Source organism: Cariama cristata, unplaced genomic scaffold (assembly GCF_000690535.1).
Source record: "Cariama cristata isolate BGI_N322 unplaced genomic scaffold, ASM69053v1 scaffold6661, whole genome shotgun sequence".
Lineage (NCBI taxonomy): Eukaryota > Metazoa > Chordata > Aves > Cariamiformes > Cariamidae > Cariama > Cariama cristata.
In genome coordinates, this window is record NW_009597440.1 from 26,881 (window position 1) to 42,995 (window position 16,115).

The 16,115-nt window shown below is 42.3% G+C and overlaps 1 protein-coding gene across 1 annotated transcript in view; it reads left to right on the forward strand.

Annotated features, from left to right (window-relative positions):
- Window positions 1-16,115, forward strand: part of LOC104155290 (rap guanine nucleotide exchange factor 1-like) — a gene marked incomplete at its 3' end in the record, with an annotated part of 59,494 nt that overhangs the window by 25,609 nt on the left and 17,770 nt on the right. Inside the window, exons 2-4 of the mRNA XM_009708877.1 lie at window positions 6,210-6,349; window positions 10,998-11,176; window positions 14,328-14,484. Of these exons, the coding sequence (XP_009707179.1) occupies window positions 6,210-6,349; window positions 10,998-11,176; window positions 14,328-14,484 (476 nt within the window). The remainder of the gene's footprint in view (window positions 1-6,209; window positions 6,350-10,997; window positions 11,177-14,327; window positions 14,485-16,115) is intronic.

A 16,115-nucleotide genomic window follows, 5' to 3' on the forward strand; every position in this document is an offset into this window, starting at 1 on the left:
AAACTCATGGAGATGGAAGTGGTAGATCTGAGGCTTCGGTAGCGTGCTCGTGATGCAGCAATGATACACTTCTACGTTTAAAAGGGATATCTTCATTCTGTTCTGTCACATTCTGTCTTTTCTGCATTCAGGATCCCAGTTCATCCTTTTGACAACATACAGCATTACACAAGTGCTGCATATCAGCACTTTTAGACTTCTAAACATCCCCAGGACTTCTGGAGAAAGAGGGCGTGAAATGTAGCAGAAGGCCGTTTGCAGCGTAATGCAAGAGCCGAGTTACACATTGCAGGTGTGAAAAGGCCGAGAACGTATCTGGGGTTCTCCTCATCTGTTTCTTCAGCCCTCCTTCAAAGCCTAGTTCTTCCTTTCCGTCCTCATAGCTACACGCTGGCAGGCTTGAACATTTTGTCACAAGAAAGACAGAGATGCCCTCCAACACAAAATAATTAAAAATTATTTATAAAAGTGCCCCTGCAGTAGCTTTCTGTTGCCTGCAGCCCACTGGTGAGCTTCACATCGTGCCTCCTGCGTCGACTCTGCCGGCTCTTCTGCGGAGGAACTCGGCTGTTGGGAGAGGCTATTTGAGTTTCAGGTTAGAAAGATGTTTCTGCAAAGCTCAAAGGCTTTGGTTTTCAGGCAATCACTGTAATTTTAATGTTTGCATTACAGGAGAACCCGAAAGCTTTAGCCAGGGCAAAGACCCCACAGATCCGTGTGCTTGCAAGTATGTGATAGATACAGCCCTTGCCTTGAGGGTGGAAGGAAGATGGTTGGGAATTCTAGCGATATTCATATAAAATCTTGAAAGACCTATGCTTTGTTGCATGTTTCATGATTATTGTGGGATGCTCTCATGTGCCGATCTGTCTATCCTGAATCACCTGTTCTCCTGCGTTTCTGACAGCAGAATTGGGTCTAGAGGAGCCAGAGCCATCGCCTCGACCTCGTAGCCTCTCATCAGGTACTGCATCACAGCGCCAGACATCCTCGGCGGAGAGGTCGTTTTGAACTATAGCTCGTTATTTTTTCCTTTTGCTTCAGAACTCTTAAAGTCCCTGTCAGCTAGGGTTTAGCTGAAGCCTTGCGACTTGCCTTTTGTCTTCTACAAATGATGGAGCTGAGCCCAAGGGAACAAATGCCATTTTAATGGGCATCGTTGTATAACTCATTGCATAAGTCACCTCTGCCTTCAAAGGACTTGTGGCATAAATGGCAGGAGCGGTTGATTAAAAATGTGCACAATAGCTTCATTATGACATGGGGAGAGATGTCTGCTGTTATTTTTAAACTGATAGCCTTTAAATATGTGCATCCAGCAGAGACCCAAATAGTTTTTGAAAAGGGAACCATTTGTGGGATGGGATTTTTAGACTCCACTTCATTCTTTCTAATGAGCCGCAAGAGTCAGTTCAAGCTGGAAAATGAACTATAACCCTTTTTTAAGGCTTTGTTTCGCCTAAGGCTGCAGGGTTTTGGTTGGAGAAGATGGAGGGTTTAGGTTTTCAGGTGAAGGAAAGAAAAGGTACCGTATTGTAAAGTTGGGGTTTTTTTTAATTAAAAAAAAGTCTATTTTCAATTTGTTTGATAAGATCCAAGTACTAGTCAAGTTGAACAGTTAAATTGCCCGTCCCTGCTGCTGGAGCCTGCCTACCGTTGAGGTGTACCCTAGTGACAAAAGCATGACCAGGAGGCCCAGAAGCAGACGGGGGGTTATTTCCCATCTCTGAAACCCCGCATGTGCTGGTTAGGTGCAGCTGGCGTGGAGGGCGGCCGGTAGGGAGGACCCGGCAGCTGGAAAGTCTGCTATGACTTAGGTCTGTAAAAGGCTGACCTTTCACTTTGACTTTAAAGTAAATAATTTGCTGCTGGGTTAGGTTGGTGGAATTCACCAGCTTGCGTGTGTTTTGACTTAATTTCTGGCGTTCGTTGGAACCCCAGTGGCAAGTGACTGTTTGGCTATGGCAGCAGTGGATGTTGGGCTTTTGACTTGCCGGCTTTCTCCTAAGCAGCCCAGTTTCTTCGCCCACAAGCACATAAGCTGATTTATCTGCCTTCCCTTGTGCCTCTTAATCCACTGTCATTTAAAAGCTGCAGTTCTTTCCTCACCAGATGTAGCTTTCTGTCAGCAAACTGGCAGGCAGCAGCGCTTTGCTGGAGCTGGTGGAGCTGCCAGGGGACGAGGTGGCTCCTGGTCGGCCATGGCCTCCCCATGGGGGGCTCGAGGGGTGCCCAAAAAACCCTCTGGCCACACCTGGCAGTGGGGCTGCTTGGAGCAGGCACATAACGTGAGCTTTCTGGTGTTGCGTGTGTGGTCGGACCCCAGACACGTGCCGGTCGGGGGAAAGGAGCCTGAGAGCTGAGCAGGGCCATGACTCAACAGCTGGAGAGCGTTCAAGCACAACGGAGCGGGAGTGGATGGAATTAGCAATGAAAAGAGTGACGTATTAAAACTTCCAGTCAGAAATCAATAAACTCAAATCCATAGTAAAGTAATTTTGAAGGGATTTTTTTTTCCAGTTGTGTGCAGCAGCAGAGCATCCAGACAGATGAAATACAAGGGGACAGAAAGTCAGCAGTTACTTTGAGACAGAAACACTTTGATACAACAGTATTTTTTTTTTTTTCCCTTCCAGTTGAAATCACTCCATCGAGTTTATTACCCTGTCTTTTCCCATTCATCTTATAAATATTTGGACGCTGCATGTAAGTTGAGTACAGGGTCCCCTCCTCCTGCGCACCAGAAAGGAGAAAGTTGAGAAAGCCTGTGCTGGGACGCCAGTTAAACACTGCCGGTTATTCATCAGTAAGAGGCGAGGGTAATATGATAGAACGATTTCCAGCGTGCAGACTACCAAGCTCAGGAGCAATGTCAATGCTGCATTAAGGGCTTTGATTACTGTATACAGGCAGAAAGGAGCAGAGGGACAGGAGAAGAGGTTTTAGCACTGCCGTGGCTCTATTTTCTGCTGCTCTCTGTACGTTATCAAATTATTTGATCTGTAAAGGCATGCTGTGCTATTTGAACTTTTAAAGTGGACAGGCATAGGACGCGTTAGATATTTAAATTAGGATATAGTGTAAAGAAAGTGACTTCCTCAAAGCAGACCAGTGCTATGGTAACCAGTCTAGGAAGTCTTGCTCAGCTGTACTTTTTGCAGGAGAGTTTCAGTCTTCATCTGTAAAAGCTTAGGTAGCTTACACCTTTGAGCTAGAATACCTTCTTATTTAAGTGTAACTTCTCTTTCATACCACTTCATCCAGATTCATGAAAATGCAAATTCTGTTTGTAACGCTTGAATGATGTATCTGCTTGAAAACTGTACAGCCCATCATACCGAATAATGTCTGTTGGCATTCACTGAATATAATCACAGTAGCTCCTCTGCTTGATTCATGAATATGGGGAGAGGGATGAGGGCCTGCAGTTTGATGGAGATGCTGTACTGGAGTCACTGACTCACCCTCTGCTCTGTTTAGACAAGTTGCTTCACCTTTGTGCCTGCTTCCCAGCTGCAGGGTAAGGTTAAGACCTAACTGTTTAAGGTTGAGAAAGAGATGTTTGTACTGTGCTTGGAACAAGAAAAGTGCTATTTTAAATGCTAAGTGTAATTGAGTGTGAGAGAATATTGGTTTGTGACTCATTTGTTTAACTGCAAATGCATCAGAAACTTATGAGCAGATGAGATCTGGAAAATGCTTGTTGTAGATGGAAAGACATGGTAGTAAAAAGCTGCATTAATTTGTGATCTTCAAAGCAAGACTTAGCAGGGCTGTTCAAACAAATGTCAGCTGGTTTGCTTCATTCGTGCTATTTTAGGAAGTTCCTATTCAGCTCCAGCCACTTGCTCCTGTCCTGGCCCTGTAGGTCTGTGTCCCCTCGTAGCGTGGCACACAAATGATTCAGTGTTTGATGTGACGGAAGGTAAAGAGAGCGAAGGGCAATGGTTAGGCTGGTGGTGGTGGTGGTGAAGGGGATCTGCTGCCAGCAGAAGAGAAACTTTCTCTGGTGACAAGACATCCCCTGTGGGAGATGACCTGACCATGCACACGCATTGGTTCAGCCGTTCGGGTGCTTGCCCCATAAAGGTGGGTAGAGATGTCTGGTGAGAAGGAAAAAAGGAAATAGTAGTCTTTTGAAATCTTTCTCCTTTCCAAATTTCTCGTCCCTACAAGGCAAAACTATCACCATAAGCAACCAAGGGTTTTGTAGGTACTGAACATTTTCGTACTCAGACTAGCAGTTTGGATCTCACTGCAGTCCATGGAGGAGCCAGATGCAATTTGTTGCTGCTACCATTATTTCCCTGTAGATTAATTATTGTAATTGTTAGCCAGTTCTTGAAAAATAAATTCAGAGCCATGACTTCTCTTGGCAAGCATGCGTATGAGTGCATGTATAGAAATTCTCATCTGGTGTACAAAATAAATACAAATTATTGTGGGAGGGTGGGGGGGGGCATGCAAGGGCATTATCACGGCAGCCAGGAACTGTTTTCAGTGGTGACCTTCAGCACCCTGTGGAGCCGGAGAGGTTTTAAAGGTTTGGAGATCCCCTTGTGCATCTAAAGCAGTGACGTAAATTGCTGCTAAGTTAGGGTGCCAGCTGCTGTAAATGATTCTTGAGTGGCCAACTGATATGTCTGGATTTATCTGCAGTGACCAAGGTTTTTAGTGCCTCCCTCCTCGGTGCATTAAACAGGACTTTATGATAAAAAGAAAACTTTGAAAAACATTTACTCCTGTAAATGGAGAACAGGTCTGCAGCCAGACTAGATTGGAATTGGTGCTGATGCGGCTTCCATTAATAGGATGCCTGCAAAATTTTGATCTAGAGGATGTAACTAACTGGAGTTTTGGCTCTGGTGAAGGTGTTAATAGCAGGGTCTTAGCACACTACCAGGAAACCAGGTTTAAAGGGAGACGGCCTTTACGGGGAGGCATGCACAGGTTCCCTTCCCTTGAGTTGTGGTTAGGTAATTTCTGAGTATGAGGAGCGGTGTTTGCGCTGCAGTGTGGTATTTAGCTTCTGGGTGCTAGATTTGACTCAGCAGCCTTTTCAGTTTGCAGTCTGCATGCTAACAAGGTGGTGCAGTGCTGCATGCATGGGACTGTGTCGTTTTGACTCATTACAGCCGGTGCAGTCAATTCCCAAATAATCTAAAAGAAAAATGAAACCTACAGCAAAACTGCTTACTTTTCTTGATAATGTAGTTAAAGACAAGTTCGGTATCTTCTGCTGAATTATCTGGGTCACTAGAGAGCAATTCAGACCTTCATTTATTAAAGTGCTCTTTGCTCAAAATACATTCTAAATTGCTCTCTACAAGGCGATTTAGTTTTATGTAGCTTTGTGGCTAAACACATAAAAATATATTTCAACAGTAAGTCTGCATACGGCATGATTGCAAACCTTTGAGACTTCTGCTTTTAGGTATTCAAAACCCCATGAAAATAGAATTTTTGAAAGGGTTAAGAAGTTCTGCAGTTAAGCTCCTTCAAGGATGCCACGGTATTGAGGTGGTTTCTCCGTTCCCTGGTTTGTCTGGTACATTTGAAGTGAAATCCATTGCCAATGACAAGGGCTGGCATTTTTGTTCAGATTGTCCATGGAGCCACATTCAAAGGGGCTGGAAGCAAGTGGGTAGGGATCAGCCGCCCCAGAAGGGCATTATGTCGGGACTGTGTTTTCCTTTCCTGAAGCAGCCACCCGTCCTGGTGCCAGGCAGAACCCTGCCTGCGCACCCACGGTGCCTACTGACTCCCAGCCAAGGCACGGGCAGGAGCTCTGCTCTGCCAGAGCTCTCTGAACAAGTCACTTCAGCCCCTTGACTCAGTTCTCATCTGCAAAAGAGGGACGATGATTACCCCCTTTGTAAAGTACTTTGGGATCTGCTGGAGAGAAGTGCTTTTAAGAGAGGTGGTGTTCTTTTTCTCTCTCAAGGCACAGAGCAGTAGCAATCCCACTGTTCCTGCCCTTGCACTGCAGCGTTGCTGCCTCCGAGGGGAAGCAGGAAATGATGTTGTGGTTGGAAACATAATAAGAGAGCCACAATTTTTTATTTTTCTTTTTTATCCTGTTTCACTCAATAAATTTACATGGTTGCAATGTTTTTCATAGGCTGGTCTTCCAGATAATGCTGTAACACAATGTCCCCGGTTTCAACAAATTTACCCTAATCCAGTAACGCATTTCTGTGTTTTTCTAGATTCTGAGCGTTCCCATCTCTCCTCGTTCACTATGAAGTTGAAGGGCAAGTTTCATTCCCCAAAAATAAAGAGAACCCCTTCAAAGAAAGGAAAGCAAGCTGACCTGACAGTGAAAACACCAGAGAAGTCAGCGAACAAAGTAAGCAGATGAAGGACATGTTCTGTTAGTCTTGCTGGTTTCTTGCTTGCTGGTACTCAGTTTATCAAAATCCGGTGCACAACTTTGTCCTCTGCAGAATTCTGCTGATTTTTCAGGGATCCTCAGTGTTACTTTATGGTTAGTTATAAACTGCACTGTGTAGTATAAAATAAGCGCAACTAAGGCATGTACTTCCCTTTGGAGAGCCTGATGAGACCTCCTTCCTTAAGCTTTTAAATATCTCATTATGGAATGTAGTGTATGGCCTGACACATCCTCCCCACACGCACACCCTGTGGTTATGCTTAAAGCTTCCAAATAACTGCCTGGTTTTGGGGTGTGATCCTTTTAAAAACCCAGAAACCCAGGCAAGCCAATCCTTGAAGTTGATCCAAAGATGTGCTCAATCTCTGACGACATCAGCAGGGAGAGTCAAACAGATGTGCTCAAGCAGCTGCTGATTCCAGCACACCATTCCTCAGACCCAACATACTTCAAGTCCTCTAAGAGCTGAGATCACCACACTTTCCCAGCACAAACCTATCAAAGTGTTATCTCCTCTGCTGTTGTGACCTGATTATGTAGACTGGAGACTATCTCTGTAACAATACTGTTGCAGTTGGTCTTCAAGTATAAATTTAAGCCAAAAGTTAAGAACAGTCGAGGTTGGTCATGATAATACAAAATCTTTCTCAGTTGTTCAAAGTCTCATCCAATGTGCAGTGCCAGACATGCAAACTTTTTTAGATTATCTTTGCTGAGGATTGTTGTAGTGTTATTGAGAGCAGTCGGCAAGATGCAGTTATCTTACGCTGTGTGATGCGCTTAGCACCCGGAGAAGTCACTGCAGGGCTTCCTAGCCCTATTCTGCACTATCCGGTGGAAGATGATGAGGTTTTTATTTCCCAGGCTGTAGTTTTTTTTCCCTGGGATGCTATGGATATGCTTTCTAGGGAGCCAAGCACCTTGCATTGCTGACTGCTCTTAAAAAATAAAATTAAAACCAAAATCTGATCGTACTCCTTGAAGGCTTTTAATTCCAATGATGTTTCAGGATGGTGCATTGAGATAATTTAGAGGCCTTCCTTTAAATTGATATGTGACCACAAATTAAATAAATTAGAAAACGGAGAGCCCTTTTCAAAATGCTGTTCTATAGTAAATATATATTGCCATGTTAATAATAGGTGAAGCTTTTGCTTTTCTTTCTTTCCTCTAAAAATCAATGCAAGAGGATTTACTGATAAGGCATGCTAGAACATGTAAACCTTTTTTTTTTTATGTACAGATTGGGATTTTTTTATTGAAAAACAAAACACTTGCAATAATTTTTATTACTGTATGTGATTATTTAAGCTGTATGCATTTTTACACTGTGAAATATTGTTGATTTCTGGCTCATGTCTTGTCTATTTTAATAGCTACTGTCCAACTAATCAATCAGTTGTACATCAATTGGATGTAGCCAGCTTATTAACTTTGTGTGGACGGAGTGGGGAAGAGGATATGCCTGGATTTTCACCAGGTTCTCTCACTGGAATGTAGATATCAGTTGACAAACAGGCGATTTTCTGTCAGAAGACGCACTTGATAAACCAAATATCATCCTTTCCTCCCTCTTAAGTACTCAAGATGCTATTTTTATACTCTTGAAGTAGATAATCACTGTAGAGCAGAAATAGCAATACCAAAAATTAATGTAAAATCACTACGTGTAACCTGAAGGTTATGCTTGACCCCTGCAGTCGTCGTCTTCTCCCCTTCCCCTTTAGACCTAGATGCAGGGGGGCAGCATAGGGGGAGTTTTTTTCAGAGCCTCCTTTTATCCCCTGGACCCTGTCTTTGATTCTTACCGTAGGGCATACTGAAGGAACAGTAGTGTCAGGAACAGTATATGGAAAGTTATAATAGGTTTTTCACTGCGAAAATGCAGGGGAACAAGTGACTGTTCCAGCTTTTGTAATCAGGTGTATTCCATACAGCTCGCTGTAACCCGTTCTGGGTCAGCTGTATCTCATACATGATGCATTTGTAACGATTATTTAAGGGAAAACTTTAAAAAACATGCAAAAATACCTATATGTGTCAGGCAGGCAGTGGAGTGGAGAGGAGATGCTGTTTTGCCCGAGTGTTAAGTTTATCTCATTTAATGCCCAGAAGGGAAATGGGTGAATCAAGTGGTCCTGCTGCTTTAGCAACTCCCACAGTTACCGATCTGCTCGCTCGCTGGGGTAAGGTAACTGCTGGGGGAAGTTCATCTCGGGTGAGAAATGAAGTGAGAGATTAGTGCTGGTCCTGTCTGCCAACCCAGAGGTGTACCACTGCATGATTACTTTGGCTTTAGGGACACACTAAAATGTTTGGTGGAAAAACTTAATATCACTAGTCTTGTGAGGTGCAGACACTGGAATATATTAATATCCATCCATCCCACCAGGTTATTTCTCCTTTCTCTAGCTTTATTGCTGTTGTTCTCAGGCCTCAGCAAGTAAAGCGCTGAACAGGAGAAACTTCAACCTCGTAACAACAAGTGGCATTCATATATCTGAGCTCTGTAGCAGAACCTGCAGTCCTGTGTAGGATGAATCGGCTTGCTTTGTGTGTGTTTGTGTGCGCATATATACACACATACATAGGACGCCTGTGGACCTCAGAAGAGGATTCGTAAAAAGTGCTCCTAGGGAATGTCACCCAAAGAGCTAGCAGGAAAGTTGCAAAAGAAGGGCTGTGTCCCAAATAGTGTCCGGTGGCTGGATTTGCGTGCCTTGATGTGCTCAACGGAAAGTTTGTGTTTCCGCTTGTCATTCTCAACCCTGAACTCTCAGAGTCAAACCCATCCCTCCTATGCACCAGGAGAGTGTTTAAAGCTATTAAGTCGCAAGCCTTTCTACAGGAAACAGTTGTTGAATGAAATACATAAACAGCCATCAGAGCAGGAACTGCAATCCACATTTTTTTCGCTTTTGTTTGAGAGTCTGAGCACTGGGCCATAGTCATACTCACTTGGGGAATATACGGGCTCTCGCATCCCTGAAATGTGTGATCATTTCGTATGAAGTGCAAAACCTTCATGGAAGGGACTGAGCCTCTGCACATCCTGCAATAAACTGTGCAGTGGTGAGGGCACATACCTGAGAAGTGGGAAATGTCATTTTTGACATCAGCAAGTTGCCAGGATGCTCCGCAGCAAGGGAGTTCAGGGTGGCTATGAGCTGTGCAGCAAAACTTGAGGTGCCTGGCAAGCAATATTGTCAAAATTGGAAACAGCAGCAGAGTTTGGGCACTTCCAAGATGAGATGGAAAATGACAGGGTGGTTTGCAGATCTTGGATTGGGCCTTAGACTTCTAAAGTTGGAGCTAGATGGAACTTGGGACTCTAAGCCTTGTATGCAACTGGCCTCAAATTACTAACCAGTGCTGCCTATAAATTGTTCTTCCTAAAATCTTTTGGGCTGCTGGCCTGATTTTGCAGAAAAGCAGCAGTTTAACGGCTGACAAGAGTATGGGGAGCACACAATGCCCGTAGGTCATTAATTCTTGAAGCTGAATTTACTGAGGAGATAATGGATGAAACCCAACTCTGCTAAGCTCTCTGCTCCTTTTCTAGTAGTGTTCGGTAGTTAATTTAAATCTCACTTAGGAACTGCTTGTGGCATTAAAAGTCGTCCAGGCATACTCTGGTAAACTTTTTAAAAATATCCCTGTCCGGAATGCCATTAAGATATCACGTATCACTTCTGAATTTCCTCTTCTAGTGGTGGTGGTGGCACGGAAGTTGGTGACCACAACTCAACTTTATTCCAGTGAATTGTTCCCTTCTGCAACATTCATTCACCGATGCCAAAACTTAGCTTTCACAGTCCATCCCCATGGAAAGCATGTGAGTTCCCTTGTTCCAACAGCATCACAAAATGACTTAGGTTGGAGACGGATGAGAAAGGAGTTTTTTATTTGTGAATGGAGAGACAAGACTGTAACCCACTTTCATACAAGTAGGCATATTGGAGTCAGCAGAGTTACTCAGAATAATAAGGGTGAACTCCATGTATGTCACTGAATCTGTCAAGGATGAGTACAAAAATGGAGGCGTCTTGTTTGGATTGTTCTGGAGTTTGGAAGTTTTTCTGATTGTGGTTTGGTTTTCTCTTTCTCTTTGGCTGATCCACTGCATTTACTGATTGAAAAGACCTTTTGATAGTGAGATGTGCTTAAGGTAAAAGGATTTTGATCGCATCAGAGGAGCAACTCTATTTAAAACTGGTAATTGTTGCTTCCTTTTATGCATTATCATTACTATCTGCACTTGGTATATTTTTTTCTTTCACCTTCCCAGTTTGGCATGTGGGTTTCAAAGAAGTGCCCTTCACATCATTGGTAATATTAATCTTGGCCTAAAACTGATCAAGATTAGCCTTCAGTTTGGAATGCACGTAATTCAGAAAGTTGAAGTGTGGGTGCAATTTTGCACTGACTCTTCTTTTGAAAGAGTAGTAATTCAATTTGGAAGTGTTTGTGGTAGAAGAGGTTTTCTCCAGTCCTGGTGGAATGTACCTCATTCAGTGTCGCCATACTTCAGGTAAGTTAAAGTAACCTTGCCTTTAAAAATCATGAGGTTTTAACATCTGTCTCCTTTTTTCCTCCTCTTTAGAATGTATCATGGCTAGAGGAGAAGGAGAAGGAGGTTGTCAGTGCATTGCGCTACTTTAAGACTATTGTGGACAAAATGGCAATTGATAAGAAAGTATTAGAGATGCTACCAGGCTCAGCAAGTAAAGTACTGGAAGCCATCCTACCCTTGGTGCAAACCGATCCACGCATCCAGCAAAGGTAAGTTTCCTTCTTGGGTTTTGGGACTGTGACAGACCAGCAGGCTCCCAGCTTCTTTCCTTCTTGTGTCTGAAGAGTGACATCGCACAGGAGACGGGAAATGCTGCAGTGGCTAATAAAGTGACTGCTATTTTTACTAATTATGTGACAGTTTTCAAACGTAATTTGAAAGCAGATTCCCTGCTGCGAAGAAACCCGTGCTGTGGAAAGATAAAGCAAATCAGAATGCTTTCAGAGAGGACGAAGGGCTCATTCTTAGCATAAACTTGGAAATTTCATCATTTACTGGAGGGAGATTCTCCTCAGATGCTATACTCTTTCTGCAGTCCATGATGGTATCCTAAAAGCTAACAAATCCAATAGCTTTTACCTGAAAAAGAGTTTATCTTCAGAGTAATCCCTTTTTGTGTTGAGTTCATCCACCTTGATATTGAAGAAGTCTGAGCCTGCACTCTTAACTGCTTTTTTTGATTTTTACTGGATCAGATACAGAAGAGAAGTAAACAGATGTACTTCAGTAGATTAACCAGTCCAAGTTCATTCCTCTGCACTCTCAACAGATTATTTGTTTTATGTTCTAAGAGATTATGTGTCTTATGTTTTAACCAGTTAGACAGTGGATTTAAAGCCAGAAAAGAAGTCAAAATTTGGCAAAGCAAAGCTCAGCATGGATTATAAGAATTTGTTGAGTTCTCAAGCCATAGAGATATAGCTGCTGTTCAGCCCATAGGTGCTGGAGAAATTGATTTACATAAAACAAGCAAACATGGTTGAATAATATGGAAAGAGCAAAATTAGCACAGACAGAGAAAAGCACAAAACTAGGCAGAGAAATGCAGGTGTTTGGTTCCTGAAATCCTGCTAGTTTTTGTGCTGTTCCTATTTGTTTTCCCATTAACTATCTCCAAAATTTTTGTTTCAAGGTGCTTATTTCAGTTCTGCTGCAGGAAAGATTTATAGTATGGTCGAAACAGTATGTCACATATTTTGCAAACAGAGATGCTTAGCTGTGTTTGGCCCTAATGCGTAGGCCAGGGTTGTATCTGACAGTACGAAATGAAGGAGGCAACGAGTGAGTATCAGAGCTGTGGCTGGGACGGGAGAGATCCAATTTAGGTTAGATCTGTAGAAGTACAAAGAGCAATAGCTGTTAGAATGGGAACATTCATCAGGCTTCTGGATGCAGACACAAAAGTTTCTTCAGTTGCTATCAGGTTTCCCACAGCCATTAAATTCCTGACAAGCACCTGCTTTCACTTAATAAAAGAAAGAATGAACTTCCCCCTTACACCAAGAGGACATGTAAGACGTCAGCAAATATTTTTAGGATAGAACATGTCATCTTTATTGTTGCTTGCTTTGATTTGTTTATCCACTGGGTGATCTTTCCTTCCAAGAATATACTTGGAAATAAGTATCAACTAAGTGGTCTTCAGCCACAGCAGTATTTTGGACAGTTCTATTCTTCAAATTCCTTATACTCTCTCTCTTACTAGTGGACTAATGCAACCTTGACAGTTGGGGATCTGTATTTTTCCATAGTCAGTAATCAATGGAGTCCCCTGCATAGTGGTAAGTCTCTCTTTCTAGGAATGGTATGTATTACAGCAGAGATCCCATATGTATGTTCTGCTGTGTTTAGCCTCAAAGAAATAAGGGGATCTGACATTCTCAAAAAGCCATGTCCTTTCATACCTACCTATGCACTTTATTTCTTTTGAGTAGCGGCAGGTCACAAAGGAGTGATTTTGATAGCAAATCCCCCTCAAGAAAAGTGAGCAAGACTTGTGTCAGTGTGGAACAAAGCCCTACAATCATTGTTGGACTTCTTTTTGCTTTAGGTGAAGTATTTGCATTGAGGGAAAAAAGCAATTAAATCTAGCACAAAATGGGCTTTCAATTACCGCCTCTGTAGAAGAAAGCAGACTGAAGATTAATGGCAAAGAAATCAAAGCCTTAGAAAGAGATGGAGGAGGGCTCTATTTAGGAAATTTCTCCTACCAAGCTAATTTCATTTGAAATTAGAACAAATGGCAAGCAGCATGCTTTAAAAAAAACCAAAACAAACAACCAAACAAAAAAGTACTTGCCCTTGTTTGTATCCTTCTGGTTGTAACTTGACAATAGTTCTTCCCTCAGTCCTGCAAACCTCATTCACCTCAATAGTCTCATTGAAGCTTCTGGGCTTGATGCGCTTCTCACAAATAATGAAATTACTGGAGTTAAGCCAGTGTAAAATGGGAAGATTTGGAATGCTCGTATTGGTAATGATTGCGAGATTACACCTTCTCTTATCTGTTTATGGTGTTGATGCAGTTTGAAATTGATTTAACTTTACAAAGAATTGTTGAAGCGTTGCCATCAGCAGTACTGTGAACACACCTTGTTTAGTAATGAAGTAAGTGTTTTCAGAATGGCCAGGAAAATGCCTGTGAGCACTGTTGTTACAATTAACTTTTATTTAGAGTTGTCATCCTTCCAAAATTCTTTTTTTTTTTTTTCCCCCCTTCAGAACAATAGCTTCAATTCTGTTTCTCATTAAAAACAAAACAAAGCAACACCCTTCCTCTTCCAAACCTGAAATTCATTCAGTTCAATTTCTATAAAGAAGCAGGTCTTAATTACGTGTTTTCAGGCATTATAAACAGTGAGGAAATTATTTGTGAAGGAATGAATATGGTCAGCTCTCAATTATCCAAGACATAGTTGGGGAGGGTTAATAAGGAAGAAGGAAATCATAGATAATACTGAAATAATCTAACTTAGACTTAAATACAGGACTTAAATATTTTACCTTTGAAGTTAAGGCATAGGATGAAGCTGTAAATTAAAATGGAAAGCACATTCTTTTTAGCATGGCTGTGTTAACCTACAGCCCAGATCATTCATTCTGTTAACTGAGAGTGAACTGTTGATTGTACTGTTGTCCCATTTGGTGCTGGGGACTGGGAGAGCAACTGCAGCAGAGGAGAAACCTGGGCTTTGACACCTGCTAAACACAAATTATGAACGTCAGAGAGAAAAGGAGAACAATCACATTTTTAACAGTGTGAAATGCACTTTAAATCAAGCGCTCTCATAACATTTGATAGTATCTCTGTAATTTCATTTTGTTCTTTTTTTCTCAACTGTTTCCTCCCCTGCTGTCCAGTTCTGCCATCTCGTCCTGCTATAGCCGTGTGTACCAGAGTCTGGCCAACCTCATTCGCTGGTCTGATCAAGTGATGCTGGAGGGTGTGAATTCAGAAGACAAGGAGATGGTGACAACGGTGAAGGGTGTCATAAAAGCTGTTCTGGATGGAGTCAAGGTACATGAGACAAATACTGTAAATTATATTATAAAGTATACAATAATGTGTTTTACAAGAGATCCAGTTAAAAGAGGTTTTTAAGTGCAGATAAAATATGAAGATCCTATTCTTGCCTTCAGTAAACCAACTCTTAAGTCAACTGCTCCGTAAGTGAAATGATCCTGCTTGGAGTGCTGGTTGAAGACTGGCACAAACAGTTTGGCTATTAGTGTGCACTTCTGAAATGCTCACCCTGAAGTTTGGATGAATTGGAGGAAGTGATAAATCTTTATCGAGCATTGTATTAAATTTTCAACAAGTCATTCCTAGTCTCCCATGCAGATTAAAAGACAGTTTGCATATTTTCTGTCTAGGCAAAATATAATGGAAATGCTTCCTGTCAATGCCCACAGAGAATCAAAGACTCCAGCTCCATCTTTTAACATAAATTTCAAGGGATTCGTCAGTGATACATCACTGCTTTCAGCAGTTGGATTAGGGTGTGGAACAGGTGATGAGCTAAGCTCAGTTTTCTGGAGATTAATTTCGCATAACTAATGGCAACGTTTAACAGAAACCTTTATATCCTTTGTGAGACCTGCTTATAACATTCCCTCCCTGCCCCACCCAGGGAAAGCTGTTGGCTTTCCCTCTACCTCCCGGTAAGCTTTTCGGTACTCATGATGTCTGTTTCCCAGGCTTTTCTCTGGGCAGATGGCCGCAGAGGCTGTTCATTTGGCTGTCCTAGCACTACAGTTAAAAGTTTGCTTGACATGGGCTTAGGGCACCAGCAGAGAGACCGTCATATCTCCCAGGAATCTTATTTTGAAAGCTATAGGGAGAGTTAAGCTTTTTTTGACAGCAGGGCTGAAGCTAAAGGGGAATGTTTGGATCAAGTAGGAAGGTTGGGGTAGAGTTTTAAGAACTGTAGCAGGTGTTTTACCTGGATTACTGTATCAGGCATCTTTCACTCTACTTAAACTCAGTTTAGTTTTTATTAACTGGCACTGAATGCAAAAGTGAAGTAGATCTCCCAAGCTTTGGCTATCACATTTTCAGGAATCTTGGTGTGGTGTTCACGTGCTCTGAATATCTCTTTAATGTTACTCAAACACAGATACTAAAATCTACTATTACTTATCGAGCCTTTTAAACAAATATCTTTGAAACAAAACATTCCCATTACCTAAAGAAGACTGATTTTCCAGGATTATTTTGCACAATATGTCTTTTAACATTAAGCTCCAGATTTGAAAAGTGAAACCAATCTTAAATCTGCACAGCAGGATAGAGAAAAAGAGTTTAGCCTAAAATCTCAGCTGCTGTTAGTGTTGGAATTCAGCAGCAATTTGCAGTACATGAAAATCTGTGCTGTGGCATCTGAGCTGTAATACCCCAGCAACTAGTGTGACGGTTCACTCTGTTATCACTTAATGAATCTGCACAGTCCCATGGAGAGCCGTGTTACCACCAGGTCCACGAGAGAGTTGTGTAGTCTCATTGCTTGAGACTTGGACACCCACTGTCTTTTCTCTTCAAGTAATATTTAAACCCCTGGTACCTGTTGCCTTCCAGCCAAAGTAGCGTGCCTGTGTGGATGGGTGGAAGGTCTTAGATGCCTGCTCTGCCTGCGCTGCGAGCCAGCCTGG